Source organism: Euwallacea similis, chromosome 10, assembly GCF_039881205.1.
Source record: "Euwallacea similis isolate ESF13 chromosome 10, ESF131.1, whole genome shotgun sequence".
Lineage (NCBI taxonomy): Eukaryota > Metazoa > Arthropoda > Insecta > Coleoptera > Curculionidae > Euwallacea > Euwallacea similis.
The window spans coordinates 2,305,020-2,327,733 of record NC_089618.1 but is presented as its reverse complement, the minus strand read 5'-3'; the positions used below and the strand labels follow the sequence as shown (position 1 = coordinate 2,327,733).

The following is a 22,714-nucleotide window of genomic DNA, read 5'->3' as shown; positions in this document are numbered from 1 at the left end:
AAAACCTGAATGAAATGACACAAAACTATATTTTAAATTTATATTGCACTTAAGTGGTAACTATTATTTCCTAGGCCGAATCATCATGCGTGCATACTTCAAACCCTTCTGCGAACCTCCGAAACTTTCCCAATACATGGCTTGGTACTTTAAAAACTCCGGTTGATCCCCCGGGATGTACTTCCCGTTCAAATTGCTTTTGTCGCACGATTTGTACCACCAAGCGCCACCTGCAGAACAAAGTTTTATTATTGCACAAAATTGAGATCGGAAACCACCGTTGGGGAGGCTGCCGAAACATTGCAAGGAAATAATTCAGAACCTTCATGGAATAAATATTAGAATTACTGGCTTTCTTCAGGTCGCATTTTGTTGCAACAAAAAACTTACCGTGCGCTTGCGCACAGCTACCTTCAACCCACGTGTCTTCGTCCCGGTCTTTAGTGCTAAATTTGCTCCCTCCGTGGTAGCTCAAAGAGTCCCCGGCACTCCCCTCAAAGCCTCCCAGAACTTTGAGGCTATAACCCTCCTTTTCCGATCCAAGGCTAAATAAAGTATATCGGGCAAATGTTCTGACGTCATTGATGTCCATAAGCTGTACCAATAGTTCGTTTATATTTTCACCTGCAATAATAATTTAACTAATGTTTGAGAATCCACAGTATATCTATATTGAGGATACTTGCCTGTGAGCTGATGGACCCGCTCCAACCCCAACCAATGTTCCTCCGCTATATTACCAAAACCCCACTTATAATCTTGCCAGTCTCTATAGAACTCCTGTTTTCCCGCAAATCTGTTGTGAATGGTCAGCCAGCCTCCCTCCATGAAATCCATCTCGCAAAATACCATAAACGGCTCAGTACTACCTTTAGGCTGTACTAAGTAAACGCTAGATGGTGACATGGGAGTGGTTTGTTTAATCTCTTGACAGCTCGCAGGGATTAGCTGCGCCTGCTCCGTTGAGAGCGGGGCATGAAACACCTCTCTAATCGAAGAATCGATTTCCAGTTTGTCGCGACTTTCCGTTAGGCTTTTATTTAGTTGCGTTATGTCACTGGAAATTATTCTGAGAGTTGCTATAAGGACCTGAAGTTTGCGTTCTGTGTCTGTGGAGGAACCACCTAATGAGAACATGGGTGTAATATGGAATAGGGGCGTGTTTTAGTTGGCCACACCTCCTTGAAGCTGTATTCCGGCTATGGCAGTTTTAGTAGCCTGTTCCACATTGCGAGCGTTGCTCCATATCTCCCTCCTCACTCCGTTAAGCTTGTCCTCCAAGTAGCTCTCAAGGCGTTGCAAACGCAGCTCTAAATTTCTATTATTGCACGTTCCTGGGAATTCGTTAGTAACGGTTTGATTGGTCTCTCTGTTGGGTCTCTTTTTGTTGCTCACCTATCAAGTTTGATTAACACATTTGTGGGCGTGAGAAATATTGACTTACCCCATAGGCGGAGTAGATTAAAAGGCACAGCTGCAGTAATATTCCTAGAAGACTCATTGTAGCCGAATAAACTAAGTCTTAATCTCTCAAAAAGTTAGTCAAGAGTTTATTTTCATTACCGCCAAACTATGTATTAAAAATAGATTTGAATACAAGGTTTTCTCGTTAGCGAAGGTGATGTAATGATAGTGCGTTTGTATCGAACAGATATCGAATGTAGTTCTTCTTCTTTAAAAGGATCGGGGCGTGGTTAGTCTATTTCCCTGCCAATCAGCAACGAATCTTCAGATGTTCAAAGTGACATTTTTGTACGCAACGGCCAAAGCGGGGTATTTTTGCGGTTGGGACAACAATAAGCCGGTGTCAATGACCGGTTCCCATTTGTTTCGAAATGTTGATAACCTTGAGGGCTTTAACAATACATTCCTTAACGTTTGACAATTAAAGAAACAATTATATTGTCTATGCGGGGCAACGTTTTTAGATATTGGCCGCCAATTAATTGATCAATCGACATACATAAATTAGATACATGTATTCTATACTGTTGGATGTCTTTTATTAAATATAGCTGTGTAACGTACATATATTTATGCAGACAGTACATACAAGGTATTTCAGTCAATAACGTAAGCATTATTATTTTTTCACTTTGTGTATTCACATTTCAATTTATGAAGTAGCAGATCAATATTTAAATTAAAAAAAATAAAAAAATAGGGCTCAACCGGGATTTGAACCCGGGACCTCTCGCACCCAAAGCGAGAATCATACCCCTAGACCATTGAGCCGCATACATGAAGAGTATTTTATTGTTGTTATAAAACAGCGAATAAAAACAAATAATTGTAATAATTAATAAGTCAAAATAAAGGGCATATTTTTTTGCATAAATATATAAATCTTTTTCATTTCTGTATCTTTGTTTATGGTGTAATCCTAGAACGAAAATAGCATATTCACCATGTATGACGAACCACTACGGTGTTATAGGTTTCTTCTTTGCACGTCCTGTCTAATGTAGAACTGAGCGAGTATGTTGCATCTCGCTTCTACTAATGTGTACGTTACAAATAAAAAAAGATAGTGATAAGTTGTTTCGGTACACGAAATAATTTAGTTTGTGGAGTTAGCGACGGCGCATTTACCGTACATTTATTTTACTTTATTGTCAAGAAAAATCATTGAAGAAGCCATTTTGTGCGTTTCGTGTTGGAACATAAAAAAGCCCCAAATTAAGGTAAAAACTTACAAATACTTAAGAAATCTCATCGATTTCTTGAAACTGAGCCCGGTAGTTTAAGCGTTAGCGCCGCTTTAGTCATATTTCCACCGAAATTTGCCAAAAATCTGCCCCAAAGTGTCACTGCTTGTCGGGCATTGATTACCTAACACCACTGTAAGTAGGTACAAGTCCACGGTTTGTGAGGCTCCTCCATATTTGACATAGCTCCTTCCCGATCGCGGGCCCTATTATAATCACCGCCATGCGTAATCCGGTGGCATTTCTATACCTGGAAAGTTCTCTTGTAGGTCGCTCTTCCGCCCTGATCTCCCCGATTCACAGGAATGAACAGCTTAGACTGGGACAACCCTCCGCCTCCGGGGACCGAAGCGGAGTCTTCCGAAGTGCAAAAATCCGTCAAATCTCCCCCTCGTGAAGACCCTGCTTTGCCAGTTGAGAAAGTTAGAGCTCAGAGCAAGAGCCCTGAGCGTCGCAGACGCCGTCATCGCTCCAGATCTTACTCAAGATGGTCTAGGAGTCACTCCAGAGAGCGTCGTAGACGCTCACGCTCCAGACGGAGACGAAGGAGATATTCCTCGTCAAGATCAAGATCTCGTAGCCCTGGCCACCGGCGCAAGTATGGCCGACATGGCAGGCGCTCTACATCTCGATCACATGGCTCCAAAAGAAGGTTACATAGATCCAGATCACGCTCTTACCGAAGCCGAAGGAGCCCTAGATCTGATCACCGAGACAATTATTTAAACAGAGACATAGATGGGGATGTAATAGGGGAAGAAGACATGAAAATTGAAGACTCAGATGAGCAGTCTGACAGTGAGCAGGCTTCAGTGCCATTTAAAAATGACGGATCCTTTTTGGAAATGTTTAAAAAGATGCAAGAGGAGCAGAAGGCAAAAGAGGATCCCTCACAAGATGAAGCAGCAAAGAGGCCAGTTTTGCCAAGCTTTGGAAAACGCAGAGGGGGCAAAGTATTGAAAACTGGCCTAGTGGCCAAAGTGAGGACAGTGGAGGAGGAGCAAAACAAGGGGCAGGATGCCTGGTCAGTGTATATGCAGGAAGTTCGGAAGTACAAAGAGGTGCATTGTGATGATGATTCAAAGACAAGGCCTCTTGTGAAGTGATGATTGTAGACAAAGTGTTATAAGGTTAAGATTTGATACAGGAAGTTCATTAATGTGAGGAAAGTTTCATCACAGATTTTTCTCAGTATTAATGAATTAACCTGTAAAAGAAGTTTGCTACTGAAAGTTTGTTTTTTCGATCCTTTTTTCTACTTAGTTCAGTTGCACATCCAACTATATTTTAATGCCCTTTTGCTGTTGTCTGAAGGGCAAAAATTTGTAAATAAATACATACCTTTTGGTCTTAAAGTGTTTCACCACTCATTATCTACTAACTGATTACTATATCAAATATGGAGTTCCAAATCATACAAGCAGAGATAAAGGCAGGTTTCTGGCAATCGGTCAAGGTGTTAGCATTCTTTTCCTTTCAGCACTATGGCCCCAGCCTCTCTTGAAGACATAAAAACGGTGCCCTTAGATCCACGATTCCCCAACACCAACCAAACCCGGCACTGCTACCAAAGTTATGTAGATTTTTACAGGTGCCAGAGGATTAGGGGACCCAACTATGCTCCTTGTGACTACTTCAAAAAGGCGTTCAATTCCCTGTGCCCCAATGCCTGGGTGGAGAAATGGGATGAACAAAGGGCTGAAGGCAGATTTGCAGGCAACATCTAAGCCCAGTTTTATTCCGTATGTTCAGTTGTACTTTGTAGATACTTTTTTTTGTTAATAAAGGCGGTAGAGATGTTATCTTTCTGAAGTTCTTGCCGTGACGTTTGTTCCAGGGGGACGAGTGGTTCTACTATTGTTGATTGTGTAGAAGAATTATTCTGTTGACTTGGGAGCTCTTTAATAGTCAGTTCAATTTTAGAAAGAATCCAATAATCAATTGAGACATACTTGGCAGTTTTAAGGAAGTATTGAGTGTAAATGTTAAAATATTTTCATATTTTCAATTATTAAATTCTTGGAAAAACAAGGGGTTTATCATCGTTTATTGCACAAGGCAATGGCTTTTAAGGAAGAAAATCGAGTCTACCATCTATTATATGGTGTATTGTCTGGTTCTTTCAGTTTGGTATGGTCCTGTTACTTTATCGTCTAGCAGATTTTTGTTACTTGATCAGGGAGCTTTTACCCACAAGACAGCGCAACGAACATAAGTTTCTGTTGTTTCTGAGTCCAGTTGTGAATGTTTCTTTAATAAATTTTTTTATTGTCTTTTTAAATTAAGTTCATTCTGTAATTGTACTCTAATGACGTCGTGTATTGAATTCAATTTATTCAATATATTAACATAATTTTTTTCTTTCGTTTGACCTCTCTCCTTTATGAGCCTGCGCATCTGTAACAAGGACGGATTATCAATTTCACATAACCTTAAATCCCTCAATTACAGTCACAATATGTCAATAATTTGTAAACAATACAGTATTTTGAGCAATAACTAATTTAAATCAAGCCAAATTACCATTAAACCCTTTAAACATGTGTAAATAATGTCTCAAACTAGTTGCTCAATTACAAATAAGGTTAGTCAAGAAACTGTTACGGCCCTAAATCAGCACTACTTGAAGCTAGGGCTGAATCATGAAGAGCTCCTCATTGCTTCCCTTCCTAAAGCCAACAAACTTTCCTCAAACAGGCGATTAAAGGTACTGTCTTTCACTCTCCTAGTATTATTTATGTCAATAGCCGTGCGCTTGGGGCTGGTAAACTTCATCTTGAGTATCCGCTGTATAGTGCCCCACAACTACTTTACATGGGAGGCAACAAGACCTCTGTCTGACTGCTTGTTTTGCTCAAATGTCACTTCTGCCATCGAGTTGCATAATGTTACCAGGGAGCAATTTGCTCCTTATGCATATTCTTCCAAGCCAATTGTTATTCGACAGGCCTTCCTGCATTGGCCTGCGATGAAGAAGTTTGATTATTGGTTTTTTAAAGATTTATATGCCAGCATTGAAGACGCAGATGCTCAGTGCCAATTCCTGCATTTTAAGTCTGATTTTATAAGTCTCAAAGACATTTTTGCTATGTCTGAAGCTCGAGTAAAGAATTGTCCTGGGGAAAAAAGCTGGTATGTTGGCTGGTAAGTTTGTGTTTTTGCCCACTTAGAGCGTCTCCTAAAGAATATTGGTGCTTTAAGGAACAACTGCCACCCAACAATAACAAAAACTATGAGGCAATATTATCCTAAACCACATTTCTTGCCTGAGGATGCTGAAATACCCCATGAAGAGTATGTTTTCATGGGGTATGATGATGGAGCTTCAATGCATGTAAGTAGCAAAAAAATTGGTTTGTCAGGTTCTAATTAAGGGTTCAGTTGGACTTTATAAACCGCCTGATGTGGCAAGCTCAATTGCGAGGCTCAAAAATCTGGAATTTACGTCCGCCTTCAGAGTGCCAAAAAATCTGCCAACCTCTGAATTTTTTGGTGCATCCAGGGGATGCTGGTAAGAGAGGGTGAGTTTGTGTGGTTGCAGTTTCACTGTGGTTTTGGTTGCAGTTCTAGTTGATACAAGGATTTGGTATCATGCTACTACCATACCAGGGGGCAAGTTTAGCCTATCAATACAGTCTGAATATGGATGAGAATAAGAATAGGGGAGATTCAAATGTATTTTTAACCAAAGTTTTCAGTTTTATTTGTATACCATTCTAGTCTTCATTTACCTTTTAGTTTAGTAGCATTCAGTACAACCATATTATTTTATTATAGGTTTTAACACATTCTAGTGCCATTTTCGCCATTTATGATTTTGTTTTTAGCAGGAAATTGTCTGTTTATTTTAAACTATATATTATATTTTTATGTAATTCTCAGAGACAGTTGTTTTATATCTTAAACAGCTGCCCTTTAAAGTGAACAGATGCTCGTAACGCACCCTAAAGATAAATCATTATTAACACACTTCCCGCGTGCAACCTTACAGTTATCTTTGAATCTTCTGGCAACTCCTAAATTGGTTTTACACATTCACACAGATGTCGCTTAAGAAAAATCTCGCTTATATTTGCACAACATCCTAATTCAATACAATTGTCAGCACAGGGCGAAGTTGTCCATTAGAGATTGGGCCCTTTGGAGCCTCCGATGCTAATGGCGCAATCGCCAGACCAAGTATGGCTGCGGCCAACTATATATCCAATGCTTCGGTCTAGGCGATGGTGTTATCAAGTCGGAGTAGTTCCTTAGGATTTAACTGAAAATAATCTTTTCCTTCTCGCATTCCCCCCCCACATCGTGTTGCCTAAGGAGCAATGGTGTTTAACACACATTCGCTGTTCTCATCATCTCTCTATCAAGAAACGCGGACACGCTCTGCACATGATTTTCCGAGTCTTATTACCATTTACCTATTGGTTTTAATAGTAACATAGCCGCCTAGATAACCCGATTTATGGCCATGTGATTTCGAAAATTTCTTAACATTTTTAATAATTGTGAATTTGATCGTCTAGACAGCGGTGTTGTATTTGTTTTTATCAGAGCTTTCTTAGAGACTTGGCTTTCTGATGAGTCATGCATTTCCTTTTAACATTTATAACAAAAAGGGCCTGTGTCGGAAAAGGGCAAAAAGTCAAATTTCATCGTTGATTTTGCTCTCCGCTTGAATTTCTTCCACACTAAATGCCAACTGCAGGTTTGCCCTTTTTTAGTCTATGACACGCCTTTGGGCGCCTGTCTAGTATGGTCCTGTGTTGCTAATTTTGCTCATACCCACATAATGTCTTTTATGAGATATTTAGGTTGGGGTGATGTCGCTACTATAGATGTCGCTAAAGTTAAACTTCTCTCCTCTCTAAATGACTACTGAATTTAACTGAATATTTCGGTGCTGAAAAGGTTGTCCATTAGAGATTGGGCCCTTCGGACATCGGAGGTATCGCACGAACGACAAGTAGAAGGACTACTGCCAAGTGCTGGTTACTTGATTGCGTGACATGGGGCAGGTACCCAAGTTTTATGTCGGACCTCTTTTCTGTACGACCCTTCCAGTGTCCGTCGAATTTGAATTTAAAATGGTTTCTTCAGGTTTCTTCGATTGATGTCTTTGGCTCCGGTATGGCGAGTTTAGTGCAGTCCTGTTTCCAAATTAAATTCTCAAGAAGCAATTAGGCACCATCTACGTATACAATCTTCATAGTTTTTGTTATTGATAATGCATTTTAAAGAAATTGAATAATTTCTTGACACTCCCAATCTTTTGGGCTGCAATATTCCCTGATATCTCTTTTTCGCTTATCCAGATGTCAATTTCTAAGACTGCATTACTTCTAAATTTCCTTGACCCGAGAAATAATCAGATTTAGGGTCATGCGATTTCCAATTTTTTTTTCATTTTTTTTTTGTCATTGTAAATTTAATCCATTAAGAATAAAAAAAAATCGTTTTTGTGTTTTTCGTTAATTCAAGACAGAAAAAGAATAAAAATATTTTTCGAATATTTCTAGAAATAAAAGGAATTTTGTGGGCATTGAAAAGTATTGCGTTCCTTCCTGTTGAGAATGGAATTTGAGACACCCTGTACGCGAAGAGTGTTAATTATGGTAACTGGAAATCTGTAATTTGTGAAAAATGGAAATTTATGTGATACTTAATGTTCTTTCACTCCTCAGTGAGAAAACTTTCATCTGGACTTCTCAGGTACAAATAGATGTAGCTAATGTAAAACCTTTCTAATCTCTGTGCCACCACTAAGTTGAACTGAATTTTTTGGTGGTCGAAAAACTCCTATGAAAATCCCAATTTTCCGTGATGAAATTGTAAAATGTCGATGTGCATGACTAAACTCAAGAAGTCTTAGGGGAAGTCAGGATAATATGAACAACCAATGAAAATACTGCTGTTTTTATTTTTTTTTAACAAGTAAAATAATGTCTTAAGTCACAGATTTAGTCGGTAAAATGATTCACTGTTTAAAATCTTACTTCCTCGTTATCTAGCAATATAGTCGAATACTCCATTAGAAAAATATATTAAAATTACGTTTCTCTACCAGCTACTATTCTCTGTATACAGATAAATCGACTCTTACTACTAATTAAACAAAAATAATTCTTTGACCAGTACCAACACTTAAACGCTAATAAGGCACATCGTTCAAATAAAACATTTAAGTACACATACAAAAGCACCTTCAAATCAATACTAAACTGAGCATTTTCGGTCAACACATCACTCCTACTGCTACTTCTCCTTTCCCACAGTCACGTTAGTCACATTGCTGCCAGGGTTGAATACCCACTGTTTAAAACTGCTCTCCATCCCACCATTACTTGAATGATCCTCCCCTTTTCTGGGGGGAATTGGGGGTCTGCTGGCCAGAGTGGGCAGTCCTGAGGGGATTTTGGAGTTGTTCCTGATAGAGGTTACCGAAACGTTACTCTTCGCACTTGGGGGTTTGATCTTCGACGCGAAGGGGGTGGAATGAACAGCGGAGGAATTCATCAACTCTAAAATGGCCTTTTCATTTTCATTTTCGAGATTTTTGGAGTCACGCCTTTCGGGACTCATTGGAGGGGTCTTCATGGTAGTGGCGATGGGTATGCGAGATTTGGTCAGACTGTCCTTTCTTGGAGGACTTCCAGAGGCCTTTTCGAAATTTGACCGCAGAAGCTCAAAGGAGTGGCGCTTTTCTGGTGTTTTCCTGCCCCCGCTTTCATAGCTGGAGGTAGTAAAGCGCATTTCAGGCAAAGTTTTCAGCTGCTCTTCTGCCAGTTCCTGAATTTTACATACCTGCAGCTCCACATCGCTCTTTTCTCTTTCAACTTTAGGCTCTTTAACAAACTCCTGCAAATTGTCTTCGAAGCCTTGAACGTTGCTTTCGAAGGCTTCCACTTTGCGTTCAAAGTTCTTCACGTAGTCCTCAAAAGCGTTCTCCAAGGGATCCTCACTACCCACCTGCACCTCCGAAATGTTGCTGCTTGGAGTAGAAACATGGATTTCGGTGACGTAAGTCTTATTATTCTGATCGGGGGAGATTTCAGTGAGAGATATCGCAGGACTCTCGTCATCAAGGCCTTTAAAGTCCACTATGGGCTCCTCTACATGAAGAGCCTTAATAATGTTTTTGTCCACTTCAAAAGTCGAGTATTTGCTCTCAGTGATTTCAACCTTAAACTTGTCCCCATCCTCCTCGATGGCCCTCACTTCTTTCTTTTCTTGCACCTCTATAGGCACCTCCTTCTTGGTGACAACAGAAAAGGAGTTTTCGGTGATTGCCACCTCCCCAGGTCCCGTCTCGATTTTCTTCACAGTGATGTGATCGGGCTTGGTCACAATCACCGTCACGTCGTTTGTGATATTATTGTCCTCCAGAGCGGTGGTGTAGAGGTCTCCTGGTTCGTTAATGCTCAGCTCCAGACTGTGCAACCCCTCACTCATCTTCGCTTGACACACTTTTAAATCATCAGGGAGGTTGGTTGTAAGGGTTGGTTCTTCAAAAGACATACGTCGTTCATTGAAGAGAAAGTCTTCAGTCACATTTTTCATGGTTTTGGTCTCGTCCGGAAGATTCCCAGTGGTTTCCCCCACTGTGACAACGTTGCCGTAGCTTTTGTGGTAGCTATCCATAACCTCATCCACGAGGGTCATTGAGACAGGTGGTGACGTGCTGATCACCTCCCACTCATCTTTGATCATGCCGTCTCCATTGCGCCCTTTGGCCATCTGCGAGCACATCTCAGTGATGCTTTGCTTCTCGAAGGTGGTGGCCAGAGGCCCCAATTTGTTATTCAAGTTGATTATTGTGGTTTCCTTCTCTGGGGTCTTTTCCCTCCTCGGGGGAATCGGTTTTACGCACTGAATCTCCACGGAGACGTTCGCGGATTGGTGATTGAGCAGGGAAGTTCTTGTGGAGGCGTCTTCGACTTTGGAGACGCGTTCTGCAGGCTGCGGGGCTTCAGCCATCTTCAACTTAGTCCGCTCTGGCACCACAGGCTTCTCAGGTTGGCTTAATTCCTCCTCGTCAGGCCACAGTTTGTTTACCACCACTTTCGCATCATTTTTCGATAGTTTCTGCTGGTATTCTCTCACTACCTCCTCGGGTAAGTCCACCTCCTGGCTCTCTCGCTTAATCTGTATCACTCGGTCTATGACAGCGTTAAAATGAGGCTCAGACTGGCGTCTCTGATCCCACCCCTCATCGTCTACGCAGGGGTTCAAAATGGCGTCCTCTAAATACCCCCATTCAGCAGAGCTCTTAAGGCGGCTCTTCTGGAACGTGTTCAGGCCGTCCAGTATCAGGGACAGTCGCGGTTCTTTGTCAATTAAAAGGTTTTCTGTGGCATCGAAAGCGTGCATTTGCCCTAAAGTGGTTGGGTCAGCGGTTATGTCCAAGCTTTGAGCCCTTTCCAAAGTGCCCGACCTTGAAGGTTTCTTCATTTTGGTTAAGTCTCCGGTGCTGGCGGTCTTGCGCGCTTTGTCCTCAGGCTGATGGACGATAACGTCGCTGGAATTGAGTTCGATGGTGTTCACTGAGGAGTTGGTCCTCTCGTCCTCGCTATCAGAGGCCAAAGCGCTCAAGTCCTCAAATCCGCGAGTCTTGCCAAGTGTGAATGTGACTTCAGGAGGGGAAGGGGCTTTGCCCTTTGAGAGTCGTCTCTCTGAGTCAAATCCGTTGAGTACTTGACCGTTTTCCGTGCTTTTGCGGTTCTTGCGAGCGTACAGAGCAGCCTCTTGTATATGTCCCGGAATCTCCAAGGGAATGCCGTTTAAATCTCTCTTAATCCCGGAACCTATACGAGTAAGTTCTAAATCAACCTCGTCAATTCCCTTCCCTATTTCAATATTGGCATTATTCTGGTTCTGTTCCAGGATTTTGGGACTCTTCTGCCTCTCCCTCACTTCCTCAATCGGCAGCTGCAAGTGCACTTTCAGGTGCATCTCCGGGGTGGTTTTCTTCACGCTCTTCTGGTGCACCCCCGGGCGTGGCGATTTCGACTCTTTCCGCTCCAGAGTTGTCACGTTGCTGCGCGACTTCTCCTGGTTCCAAACCAAGGCCCAGGCACTAGAACTCCGGTACATCGGATGCACTAAAGGCGAAGCCTTTTGAGAGGCCCCCCCCGGTACAGTGCGCTCGCCTTTCGCCTCTATGATAACCTCATAGGGGCTGGCGTAGCTCAGGATGTTGAGGGCGTCCTCGTACACCATGTGTTCGAAGCTGATGGTCACGCTGTTGATTCGGTCCCCGGGGTTGAGTTTGCCGGACTCAAAGGCGGGGCCTCGATGCAGGATGTCCCGGATGTAAATGCCCTCTTTCATGTTGCCGCAGATGTTGAAGCCCAGCCCGGTGAAATCTTGGCTGTTGAGGGCCACCACTTTCACCTCAGTACTCTGCAAATGAGTTCGGTAAAATAGGCAGTTATGCAGAATGAGTTATTAGTGTGGGATCGGTCTTCGACCATTCAAGATACAGAAAGAAAATGGATTCAAATGCTCCCACTGTGGGAAATTATTTTTAACTGCACACGGTGAACGGTAGGTGTGGGCAGGGCCGGCCTCAGCACATCAGGCGTCCTGGGTGAAATTATTAATCACCACCCCCACCCTACCCTTAAAAGCGGTACTGAGTGTGGATTACAATTAAACTCGGGCGTAAAAACGGGGCGCGAGGCAGCTTGATATAGCAGACTTGGATGCCTCTATCTCTTGCCTGAGGGGAGCAAGAGCAATGGGACTCTCTAGGCCTGAATTAAAGAACACAGAAAGGACTTGAAGCCGTGCCACCTTTCAATTAAGCTAAAACACGATTTTAAAAAAATAGAGGTCGCTGATGGCACGTATATACAGGGTGATTCAGAATTTGCCCACACAAGTTGGGTCATTCTCGATTGGTCACCAAGTCACAGGGTAATTTGTATTTTTTTTGGTTTGTTTTATTAAAAACGTATTACCTAAGGCAGACTTTTTTGGACGCCTTGTACATACCTTCAGAGCGGAATCGTCCAGAGGACGCTTCTTCTCGGGTTTAAGGGTGAAAAGGGGCGACCATCTCGCCCATTTCGGTTTGCTCGAAGTTTCGGTCGGTTTCTCGGAGGTCGCTGTAAGGGTTGCATCTGAAATGACCCTCATTAAGACTTACATGTCGTCGCTTTTTGACCAAAACTCAATACCTTTGAAGCCAGGGTTGTCGAAGGCGTACTCGGCCTTGCCTCCTGCTTCTGGGTCGGATTCCAAGATCAAATTGTTATCTGGAACAGTTTGTTTTTTTGAGCATTCGGAATTTCGCTTGATATACAGAGTGTCCCAAATCTATTTGGACGATAAATATCATCCGAACAGCTGAGTTGGCGGACAAAAAGTTGAGGATTAAGAAATCTGCTTTCGATAAGCATTTCTTTCGCTGTTTCCGCCTTGGAACTTTTGTGTCTCGCACAATTCTAGGACGTCCTGTATATATAGGGATATTCTGTATTTTTTGACTTAAAGTTCAGTTTTTTCTCTATGAAACGCCCTTATTTATTATAAAACGCGTGTCTGGCTGTGGCCAGCGGTACCCTCGAATGGTACTGCCGTGTGAAGGTTCGGAACCAGAAGGCGGAATTCCGAGGCCTGTTTTCGCACATTTGGGACGGGATTTTATTGGTGTTTTTAAAGTTATGATCGTTCCTCAGAGAACCAAAAAATTGGACAGATTCCAAAGGAACAGGCGGTAGTTTGGGCCTCATTTGGGTTGTTTTGAACAGTTCTAAGTTCGAGTATGAGCTCTTTAGTTTGAACTACCATTGGCCCCTTTTTCAAGTTCGAAAATTTAAATAAAAAAATTGCAGTTTAAACGTTTCCGAGGCGCTTCGAGGTTCAATTTCCATGAGTTCCATCAACCGGATTGAAATTTCGGTGCCTTCAAAGGTCTTTAATTCTGTTCGTCAGGCGCCCCTTTTCATTCCGGCTAAAGGCTTGAGGCCATTGGGCTCTTGTACATCTAGATGAGTTAAAATTTAGAATTGAAAATACGCTTGATGTAGGAATTCGCCTGCGATTAGCGAGCAGTTTGGTAGGAGCAGTAAAAGCTTTCTATGCCTTAAGCAGCCATAAACTTTTACGCGCACTGACCATAAAACAATCAAATTGCTTATCTGCTAACAGATTAATCTGTTTACCTCGTTGAGGATTGAAAATTCAAGGATACCTGAGCATGCCATTGTGCTGATTTTCCCACAATTCCTAATCCTCGGAACGTTCCATTCGAGGTCATCATTCATCGGAGCTTCTGATCGTCAAACCTGTTTTTTTTCAAAATTGAGGTGCGAAGTATGCCTGAGGTCGCCGCTAATAAGATCTCAGAAAAGACTTTTACGTTCCTCGGCCAAAAACTAACGCAAGTAACCAACCGGGGGTTATTCACTTTATTCAATTTATTCTTCTCTGTTGATTCATGACGATCACGAGGAATTCTAGGCTGAATGGAATTTTCAAACGAGCGACTGGGAGGGGCCAGCTCGGTAATGCAGGCGAGCCCCGAAGCCCCCTTATGACAATCATAATCCTTCTAAAGCCCGAAGGATGTGCCATAACGTTATCACGTCAATCACCCATAATATACCGGACGTTATTGTTTGCTTTCGGAATTCGCATAAATCGATGGACGTGTGTGTATGTATGAGCAAAGTGTATGCGTAATCAGGCCTTTTTCTTCTTCCTTAAACGATTTTAATATCAACTTTCATGCCTCAACGAACCAGCAACCTTCATCACAGCAGACAACTCTATTAGTTCCCGAGATTCGTTACGATTGAACTGTTTATGCGCCGCTCGCTTAAAAAAGGGCACTTTTTGCTGCCCAAATGGAAATTCCTGCGTGGTACTTAATAGGCAGTAGAATTGCAGGGTTCAGGCTGTGGTTTGTTGCATTCCGTTTGGTACGAGTTATGTTATAATTGCAAGGCTTCCTTGTTAGGTGCGCGGCAAATTAGAGTTACAGGTTGATGGGAATCAGGCCTCGCGAGAACCACTAGAATTAAGATACCCATCAGGCTAAACGGTGCGAGATACGCTCTTGGGATCGCGGCTGGTCGTTTTGGGGGCATCGCGAATAAAAGTGCCAGAAATCCGCTTGCGAGGGGTTCTTTAGGAAGACTCGTATAATGCTTAAAAATTATGCGATTCGCATGCGCGGCTTGGCGAGTCTCACAACCAGGCTTAATGAAAAAACATTAGGGAGCAAGATTTTTTCCTCTTCAAACTGGATATTTTCAAATATGTATATCTCTTTACAGAGTAATTTGGAAAATCCTGTAGGTGTGTCATATTAAAAAAAAAACACTATGTGCATGCGTGAGGTTGGTTATATGAGACAGTCAAAGCTTGGCTTTATGCTTGACCTCAAGCGACGAAATCCCGGGATTGTCCCTAAATCAAGGAGGGAGCGTTCAACATTGATTTGGTCAAAATTGGATTTCTCTCATGCGTACATTTTGGAAATCCCTGTATATCACCTAAAAGGAAACACCACGCAGATGTATAATTCATCGAATGAGTTCATCAAAACGTGCTACACTTTGAATAGTCATCAGTTAGAATGCGTGCATGTGCGTCTGTGTTTCTTAAGGCCATATACAGGGTTGTCCAAATGTATCCATAATGCACTTCCAAAGAGAATTAAAGGATCACTTCAATTTTGCGGACTATTTTTGCCTCGTCATACTATAAAGCGACGCTTATGATATTATCGTTCATGGATTGACAGAAAAAACTGAAAATGTACATTAAACATCAACTTTTTTTATTTAAGACCAAAGAATCGTATATAAGGTGGAAAAGCCACAAAACGCAAAATCATTCACAGCAAAGACGGATGGTATATTTAAAAATTAATAGCTGGCGTTTCCTCCTTTAGTATGGATGACAGCTTCTATTCTCCGACGCGTTCCTGTTATTAAATTTCTAATTTTTTCTTGAGAAACAGTTTCCCACTCTTCAATCAAACAATTTCACAATTCCTCGAGTGCTTCAGTGCCGTACTCTCGCCTATCTTCTAAGCATGTCCCACACATGTGCAATTGGATTCATGTCAGGACTTCCCGCAGGCCAGTCCACAGTTTCAACTTCAAGCAGATACTCGTGAACAATTCCAGCGATATGGGATCGGGCATTATCGTGTATTAATAATGACTGAGGGTCCACAAATGGGGTGTAAGCCATCATGAGAGGTTCAAGGATATCTGTGATATATCTAGGAGCAGTTAGAGAACCACGGCCGATCACCGGTAGTTTTGAAGGGACGTTTATATTGATGCCACCCCCAACCATCACAGAAACTCCACCAAAATTTATTTTTAGTGAAAAATTGCAGAGAGCAAATCGTTCGCCCGACCTCCTCCATACCGTTTCACGTTCATCTGGAGATTTGAAGCAAAATCTGGATCCATCGGAGAATAATGCGCGCCCCCCATGGGCATTAGTCCAGTTTAGCTGTTCTGGCGCAAATCTTAATCTTTGAACTTAGGGTTCTCTGGTAAGCAGCGGTTGAGTAGCTGGGGGGTGAAATGTCCCTCTGTACTCGTTAAGCCTTCTTCTTTTGTACGCTCAGAAGTTCGAACATTTTTAAAGTTTTGTAGGAGAAAATTCGAATTAGGACCAGCAGCGTGCCAATCCCGAAGAGCATATAACCGCAAAAAGGGCCTTTTCTTGCAGCTGTTGCCCCCGGGCGATCTTATCCTCTCCTGCGATAATCACTACCGGTCTCTTCTAACCTAGTTGCAATTTCTCTTTGGCTAAACCTTTTCTCTATTAGAGCTATCGCCCTAATTGTTTCTTCGTCACTTAACTGTCTTCTTTGCGCCTTGATACGGTAATAAAATGTTTGTGAGAACTGCCGCAATGCCCCGATGCTGGGAAAAGCAGATTCCACATTTTTTTAAATAAAACAATTCGTTGTTATTCGAAACGCACATAAACATCATTATGTTGCAGCAACAACTTAACTTTTTCCGATATCACAGAAGAAAAAATTGGGAATACCGAAGTGATCCTTTAAACGTGCCCGGGAGCGCACCTAAAAGTTCTCCTTTCGAAATCAAACTTAAAGTATGGGGGTTCGGAATGGGCGGGGTGATTTTTCCTTTAATTTTTCCCCCATTTCCACCAAGAAGTAGGATCAGATGTAAGACTTGTTCCATCGCAAACTGAGCCAATGCTCGTCGAGTTCCACTCTTAACTTCACCGAACCTCAAGAAATGTCACAAATTCGAAAATATTTAGGAATGCGTAAAAGACATTCTGAGAGATGTCGGCGGAAGCTAAAAGGCCAGCGAAGGCGTCCAATGAACAATACACCGATCAAAGAAGGCAATGGCGATGCGAGATAGCTCTGTGAATGGAATGGCCGCCTACATACACATACGCGAATTTCAAGGCGGTTAAAACCCATAGTGGATTCTCTAGGTTATTCATCACAGATATAAGCAACAGAACAAGAGCAAATATCTGTTGTTTGTTGTCTTCGTTAGAAACAACGCAAAACCGCAAGTCCTTGTAATCCTCCATTGCGGCCGCGTTCCAACGAAACCTCCGAGGCCGAGCAGCTCTGCTAAAGAATAGAATTGAATTCAGTTTTTGGAGTTTGGACAGTTAGGAGACGTGCATGACCATCAACTCCTTATTGCTGCTTCCTGCGGATTCACTAGAACTCGTTGCTTTTAGAGCCCAAAGACTTCCGGCCTTCGACGTTCCACATACGGACTACCGTTACCCTGAAGGTTTTGAGCGGTCGCAAATGGGCATCTATGCCATTCCTGCGACCCATCCTAACAGTAATAGCATATCGATATTGAATAAATTATAGCTCTTTTATAATGGGAAGAATACTGTTATCTAGCACTTATTAACCGCTTTCTTGTAGCCCAAGTTCAAGAGCGCCGTACCCGTCCTTTTATTGTCGAAGTGATTTTGCATCGATGCTGATGCAAAATGCATGAGAAGAGTAATTAGACCACGAATGGGCTTTGACGGGACCTTGATGGTGCTTTGAGAATCCGTCACGTAAGCAGCAACACAATAATTCAATTAGCGGCATTGAAGTCACGGAAAGTGAATTCCATTAAAAGACAGTTTCCAGTCGTCCAATGTCCTAGTATGTGTGTAATTGTTTTCACTTGGGTTAGACAAGTTTCTCTAAGCCACAACGCAAATAAAGCGATAGAAAGCACGACATCGAAGACCCATAAGTCAAATATTTGACTATCAATAAACCTATTGCTTCCATCTTTTCGTAGGTACCTCTCGAATGAAAATTGCAGAACCTGAAATAGACCTTCCGCACCAATAGGTTTTAGGCTTAACGATAGCTTAAGTATTGCGCATGCGCAGTAAATTTTGTAGACTTATTGGTGTTGGAACAGTAGCGTAGTGGACCGTTATTTGAAGACACGAGAAAGTTTACCTAATACCTCAAAAAAAAAAGTTAAATTCTGTCTATTCAAACAGATCTTCTACATCGCCGAATTTTGTACATAACTTTTATAATTTGTAGCTGTATATGAAGATGGGGAAAAGCACGCTTAAAACGTTATAATAAAGCAAAAGGTTTTAAAATTTCCATTGCACGAATAGATCTTCCACACTAATGAATTTCGGGCTTAATAATTCCCCAACTTCGCGAATTCACAGTAACATCTTAATTAGAAGAAATAACAGTGGCGTACTAAATCTGCATTTCAAGGCATAAGAAAGCACCCTTGCGATGCTTCAAAAGAAGCAAAATGTTGGAAAATTGGGTTTGCACAAATAGACCTTTTACGTCAAAAAGTTTAGCGGTCAACTATTTTGCGTTCACAGTAAAATTTTTAATTTCATTAAAAAAGAAGTAATGGCGTAATGATTCCGCATTTAAAAGATACCAAAAAGCGCATCTCAGACCTTATAAAAAAGCGAAATTAAAAAAAAATTCTATATATCCAAATAGACCGTCTACACCAACGAATTTTCAGATGAGCAATTCCACTAACTGTTGACTATTCACAGTGCAATTTGTAGCGTGATTGGCAAAGAAACAGTGGCGTAATAAAACACACTCATGAATATTGTTCGTGTCTCTAGAAATGTTTCACCATTATTGTGAAAAATGAGAGAGGCTGATTAAAGGCATATCCTAACGTTGATGTTAATATAAACCTCATGGTCATGCATCTCTAACTAGTATAATTTTTGAATGAACCTCACTCTACGCTCCAAAAGTACGCATTGAAATCTCCCGCTAATTTTCGCGCTTTTACATACCTCTTTTAGCATTTGTCCGCCTCTTGAGGTAATAGACCAAAGCCCCGACAAGCAACAAAGTACCGAAGAAGGTGAATATCACAGCCATGGCTATAGAACCCGCTCCATAGCAAAGAGGAGATCCTCCGGACACTGACTCTTGAGCTCTGACTACCCCGGTAGTGACAACCAACAGTACTCCAAAAGCACCCCAGAGGAAAGCCATCTTTGACAGTCAGCAAACAATATGGCGGCGTTTAATTTTTTCTGTTAATTTGTGTCTTGGGTTTTGAATAAATAGCAGCAGATTTCCATATTAAGGCCCTTTCCGTTGCCTGCGACGAGGTGTTTCCTGTAATAAAGCAATAAATTAAAGTTTCCTTCATTGTAATAAACGCTTCGACACCGCGTTTTGCATTTAAATGATGAGTCGCAATAGAACAGATTTTTATTATTTTTAATGAAACCTCGGGATGATTCATTTGAGAGACCGTGTTACTAGATTTCTTGCTTTAACGATGGACTTTATTAAAGGTAAGAGCAATGATTCTATTTTGATGGTTTTTTTAGTCAACTATTTATTGTTTTTTCCACGAGAAGAGCGTTTATTGATAATACGCATGTCATTTATTTATTTAAATATTAAAGTTTACTTTAAAAAGTTAATAAAAATTCAGTAAAGCAACTGGTAAGACACAACGCCACTAAGTTTTATGGCCTCTCATAGCGTAAAACCTTCTCCATAAATGTGCTGTATTTAATATACACTTTGTAAACATAATTCATTTGATGTGTCCACATAATGGAAAATGTCAGAGGCGTAGGTACTGTGCTTTTTTTGTAAATTTTCAATTGAGTTTAATTACCTATTTTTAAATGTCGTATTTGCTGCTGGTTTTTTAGTCAAATTTTGCTATTTAAAGCCGCTGATTTATCACTATAATAGAGAAGAGGCATTCTGTCGAAGGGGGGGAGGAAGTAGGTTTACAAAAAATCACATACCTCGCCACTGTTGTTTCCACTCCTTCATACTTAAAGTGCTGTTCGTTTTGTCTCTATTCAAAATTCGAGATATCTAGAATGTTTCCAGAAGGGATTTTACAGAGCACGAGGGAAAAAACCTTTAAACAAATACACTCATTATATTTGGAGCTTAAGAAACAAAAATGCCATTTCGTAAGAGTATTGCCAAGACGGTGGAATTTCTTATTATATGTCTAATAACATTCCTCTGAAATCAGGGGCGCGGTGAATGAATTGTGAGGTTTTTCATCAGAATTATATGGAATTATTTGTTTAATGCTCCAAAAACGGTGCGTAGCCCCACGAAAGTTTTCAAAAGCGCACAACTTCTGCAGCATTTTTCAAGGGAGAAAGTTAGACCAAGAATGTTTTGAGATTTACTTTCTATTTTCTGCCCAACTTTTAACGTTGTCATGGAACGTCTAAGAATCTCTGTTATATCGTCAAAAATCAGGAGCGTATCGAAGGATGCTGGACCTTATTCTAAACCTACACTCGTCGAACCATTAATGTCACTTTTCGAGCATCTCTCAAGATCTGAAGCACCACACTATACGAACAACGGCGTGTGTGTATAAAGCCATTCAGTCTGCATAATGTACTTTATATTTCCCAATATGAAAGTGACACGCCGCAGGAATGTGTGCATTACAAAATGGAATGCATATGGGAAATATCTCCTGCTCTATTAATTAGGCCAGTGGCTTACAGTCATCATCGTACCACCGGCGAAAGTGGAGGTAGCAGCTACACCACTGGCGGGTACTAAAGTACACAAAAGTAGCAATTAATGGCACCGATTTTCTACCTCTCTGCAATTTGCTGTTCAATTACCAGACCATTCAAGGTCCCCCGAACGCAAATCGCTTCAAAGGTACTATCTAACAATTTTGCGACAAATATTTGCGTCGACTGAGCTGCGTGTACCGGTCGCGGTACCACATTGCTGCATAAGTAATTTAAATATTAAACAGTCTGGTTAAGGCCGGAAGGTCTTAACCAGACAGATTTTTCTGGCTCACCGAGTACCATCATATCTAATCAGTTCACGAGCGAAAACAATACCTATTCAATCGATTATTAATAGCTGTGGTATGACTTCATTTTGGGGAGTTTTGTTTATCGGGAAAACATATAGGGAGAATGTTGTGCATTTAACGCACGAAAAGGCACGTGCGTTTAACACACGTTTAACGCTACAGAATTGCGTTAACAATTTACCTTTTAAGCGTCACTGTAATCCTATGACATCCACATATCCACTCTCACAACAATATTGATAATGACGATAATCCAAATCGCACTAATTATCAAGTACCGCACTATCTATTCATTCATTGATTGAATGGGCTGCAGGTATACCGCCACCAAACCAACTAGCCATCGCTGATGGACGAAGCCCAAATTGCTCGGACAACCACTTTCAGGTACCGCGATGCGATGGCCAACTGGAACCCAAAGCGACTGGCATACTATACAGGTGGAAAAGTGGTACTAGTGTCCTACCAATCAACAGGTGTGCCGCAGGTATGCGAGATACGGGGGTCGTCTCAAAGATTCCTCGCTCAGTGCTGTTAGGTTCCATTACTTTCGGATTGAGTCGGGTACCGGATTATTTGGGATGTCGCCCCGCTCTGCTCTTCGGGCCCTAGGGCTACGGTTGAACTTGCTACCTCGATTGACCGAGAGACGGAATTATTTTTTAACGGACCTGTTTCGGGGATTTGATGCTCTTGTGGTCGCCGCACTGGGTCGTAAATAATACAGAGGACCTGATCGTTGAATACCTTAAATTCGTTTGCTTTTTTTATATAGGATAAAGACCATAGCTTCTTTCCAACAGAGTAGAAAATCCATTCCGGATTCGAGTCGGGTTATCTCTTAAATTTTATTTGACTAATTCGAATTGACTGAGAGATTGCCATTAAGAAATTTTTTTGGCGGGGTGTACTAAAAAGTTTAAAATCACATTCACCATTTAGTCAGAATTCAGAGTAGTTTTTATCATTTTAACATTTTATTTTCGAATTTAGAAAAAGTTTTCATCATTTGTAAGACTTATCTTAAATACAATAAATAAGTTAATCGAATGATGGATACATTGTCTAATATATCCGTCGTCCGATGGTACGCGCTAAGTAGTATTGAATGAAAGCATGACTTCGCTAATATTCGTTGTATCAAAAATATTTAAACACAAACTACGAACTCGAAACTACCCGATCTGTTAGAATTTGTTATGGAAAACAAAGGAAATTTGGAAACAGACATTCTGTATAAATTGCAAAATAAGCGATTTGTTTCGAGTTCTCGATTTAAAAATTGTTATCGTTTGATAATGATGGAGCGTGGGAAAAAGTGAAGGTAGATCGAAATTATTGTTTCTTAAATGAGTGTGAGAACGATGAGTACCAGATTAGGTGTACCATAATACCATCTAACAGGGGAGTTAGTTAAAACTAAATTTCGACGTAACACAGAAAGGTAGAAGGTAACGTAAATTACACAGTGACTGCCAAACTGGTGCCGTAGTGAGCTAGATTTAGCACCTATTGCTCTTGCGCTTAGATATTTCCCTGACACAGCTTCTTATGAAGAACTGTTAGTGCGCGACATCCTTAGTAAGATTTTCTAACTGCAGATAATAACGTCAAACAAGATCACCTTTTGCTTTGCTAGACAACTATTAATATCGAGGAAAAATTTGGTTAAATTAGAACGTCGTG

At 41.3% G+C, this 22,714-nt stretch overlaps 4 protein-coding genes and 1 non-coding gene across 7 annotated transcripts; 2 read left to right on the top strand and 3 right to left on the bottom strand.

Moving 5' to 3' along the window:
* Positions 1-41: 41 nt before the first annotated feature.
* Positions 42-2,426, bottom strand: LOC136411266 (microfibril-associated glycoprotein 4-like). 2 transcript variants are annotated; one of them, XM_066393754.1, is made up of 5 exons: positions 1,445-1,553; positions 1,179-1,395; positions 687-1,124; positions 391-624; positions 42-230 (listed from the first exon to the last, which is right to left on the bottom strand). In XM_066393754.1, the coding sequence occupies exons 1-5, from the start codon at positions 1,499-1,501 to the stop codon at positions 64-66; spliced, it is 1,113 nt and encodes a 370-aa protein (XP_066249851.1). In that variant the 5' UTR covers positions 1,502-1,553; the 3' UTR covers positions 42-63. The 2 variants fall into 2 exon arrangements, with proteins under 2 accessions (XP_066249851.1, XP_066249852.1); XM_066393755.1 differs by lacking the exon at positions 1,445-1,553 and adding an exon at positions 2,408-2,426 and having other exon boundaries at positions 43-230.
* TRNAP-UGG (transfer RNA proline (anticodon UGG)) lies at positions 2,164-2,235 on the bottom strand. The gene has a single exon. It is a non-coding gene; the product is annotated as a tRNA-Pro (tRNA).
* A 127-nt stretch (positions 2,427-2,553) lies between the features above and the next one.
* Positions 2,554-4,063, top strand: LOC136411272 (U4/U6.U5 small nuclear ribonucleoprotein 27 kDa protein-like). Of its 2 annotated transcripts, none has more exons than XM_066393761.1 (2): positions 2,554-2,684; positions 2,978-4,063. In XM_066393761.1, the coding sequence occupies exon 2, from the start codon at positions 3,014-3,016 to the stop codon at positions 3,812-3,814; it is 801 nt and encodes a 266-aa protein (XP_066249858.1). In that variant the 5' UTR covers positions 2,554-2,684; positions 2,978-3,013; the 3' UTR covers positions 3,815-4,063. The 2 variants fall into 2 exon arrangements, with proteins under 2 accessions (XP_066249858.1, XP_066249859.1); XM_066393762.1 differs by lacking the exon at positions 2,554-2,684 and adding an exon at positions 2,691-2,843.
* A 1,075-nt stretch (positions 4,064-5,138) lies between these two features.
* Positions 5,139-6,591, top strand: LOC136411268 (uncharacterized). Its single transcript, XM_066393757.1, has 4 exons — positions 5,139-5,852; positions 5,910-6,042; positions 6,090-6,219; positions 6,273-6,591. The coding sequence occupies exons 1-4, from the start codon at positions 5,260-5,262 to the stop codon at positions 6,356-6,358; spliced, it is 942 nt and encodes a 313-aa protein (XP_066249854.1). The 5' UTR covers positions 5,139-5,259; the 3' UTR covers positions 6,359-6,591.
* Positions 6,592-8,602: 2,011 nt separating this feature from the next.
* On the bottom strand, positions 8,603-21,469 carry LOC136411258 (uncharacterized). Its single transcript, XM_066393739.1, has 5 exons — positions 21,210-21,469; positions 18,987-19,317; positions 12,884-12,961; positions 12,699-12,826; positions 8,603-12,104 (listed from the first exon to the last, which is right to left on the bottom strand). The coding sequence occupies exons 2-5, from the start codon at positions 19,189-19,191 to the stop codon at positions 8,958-8,960; spliced, it is 3,558 nt and encodes a 1,185-aa protein (XP_066249836.1). The 5' UTR covers positions 19,192-19,317; positions 21,210-21,469; the 3' UTR covers positions 8,603-8,957.
* Positions 21,470-22,714: the final 1,245 nt, after the last annotated feature.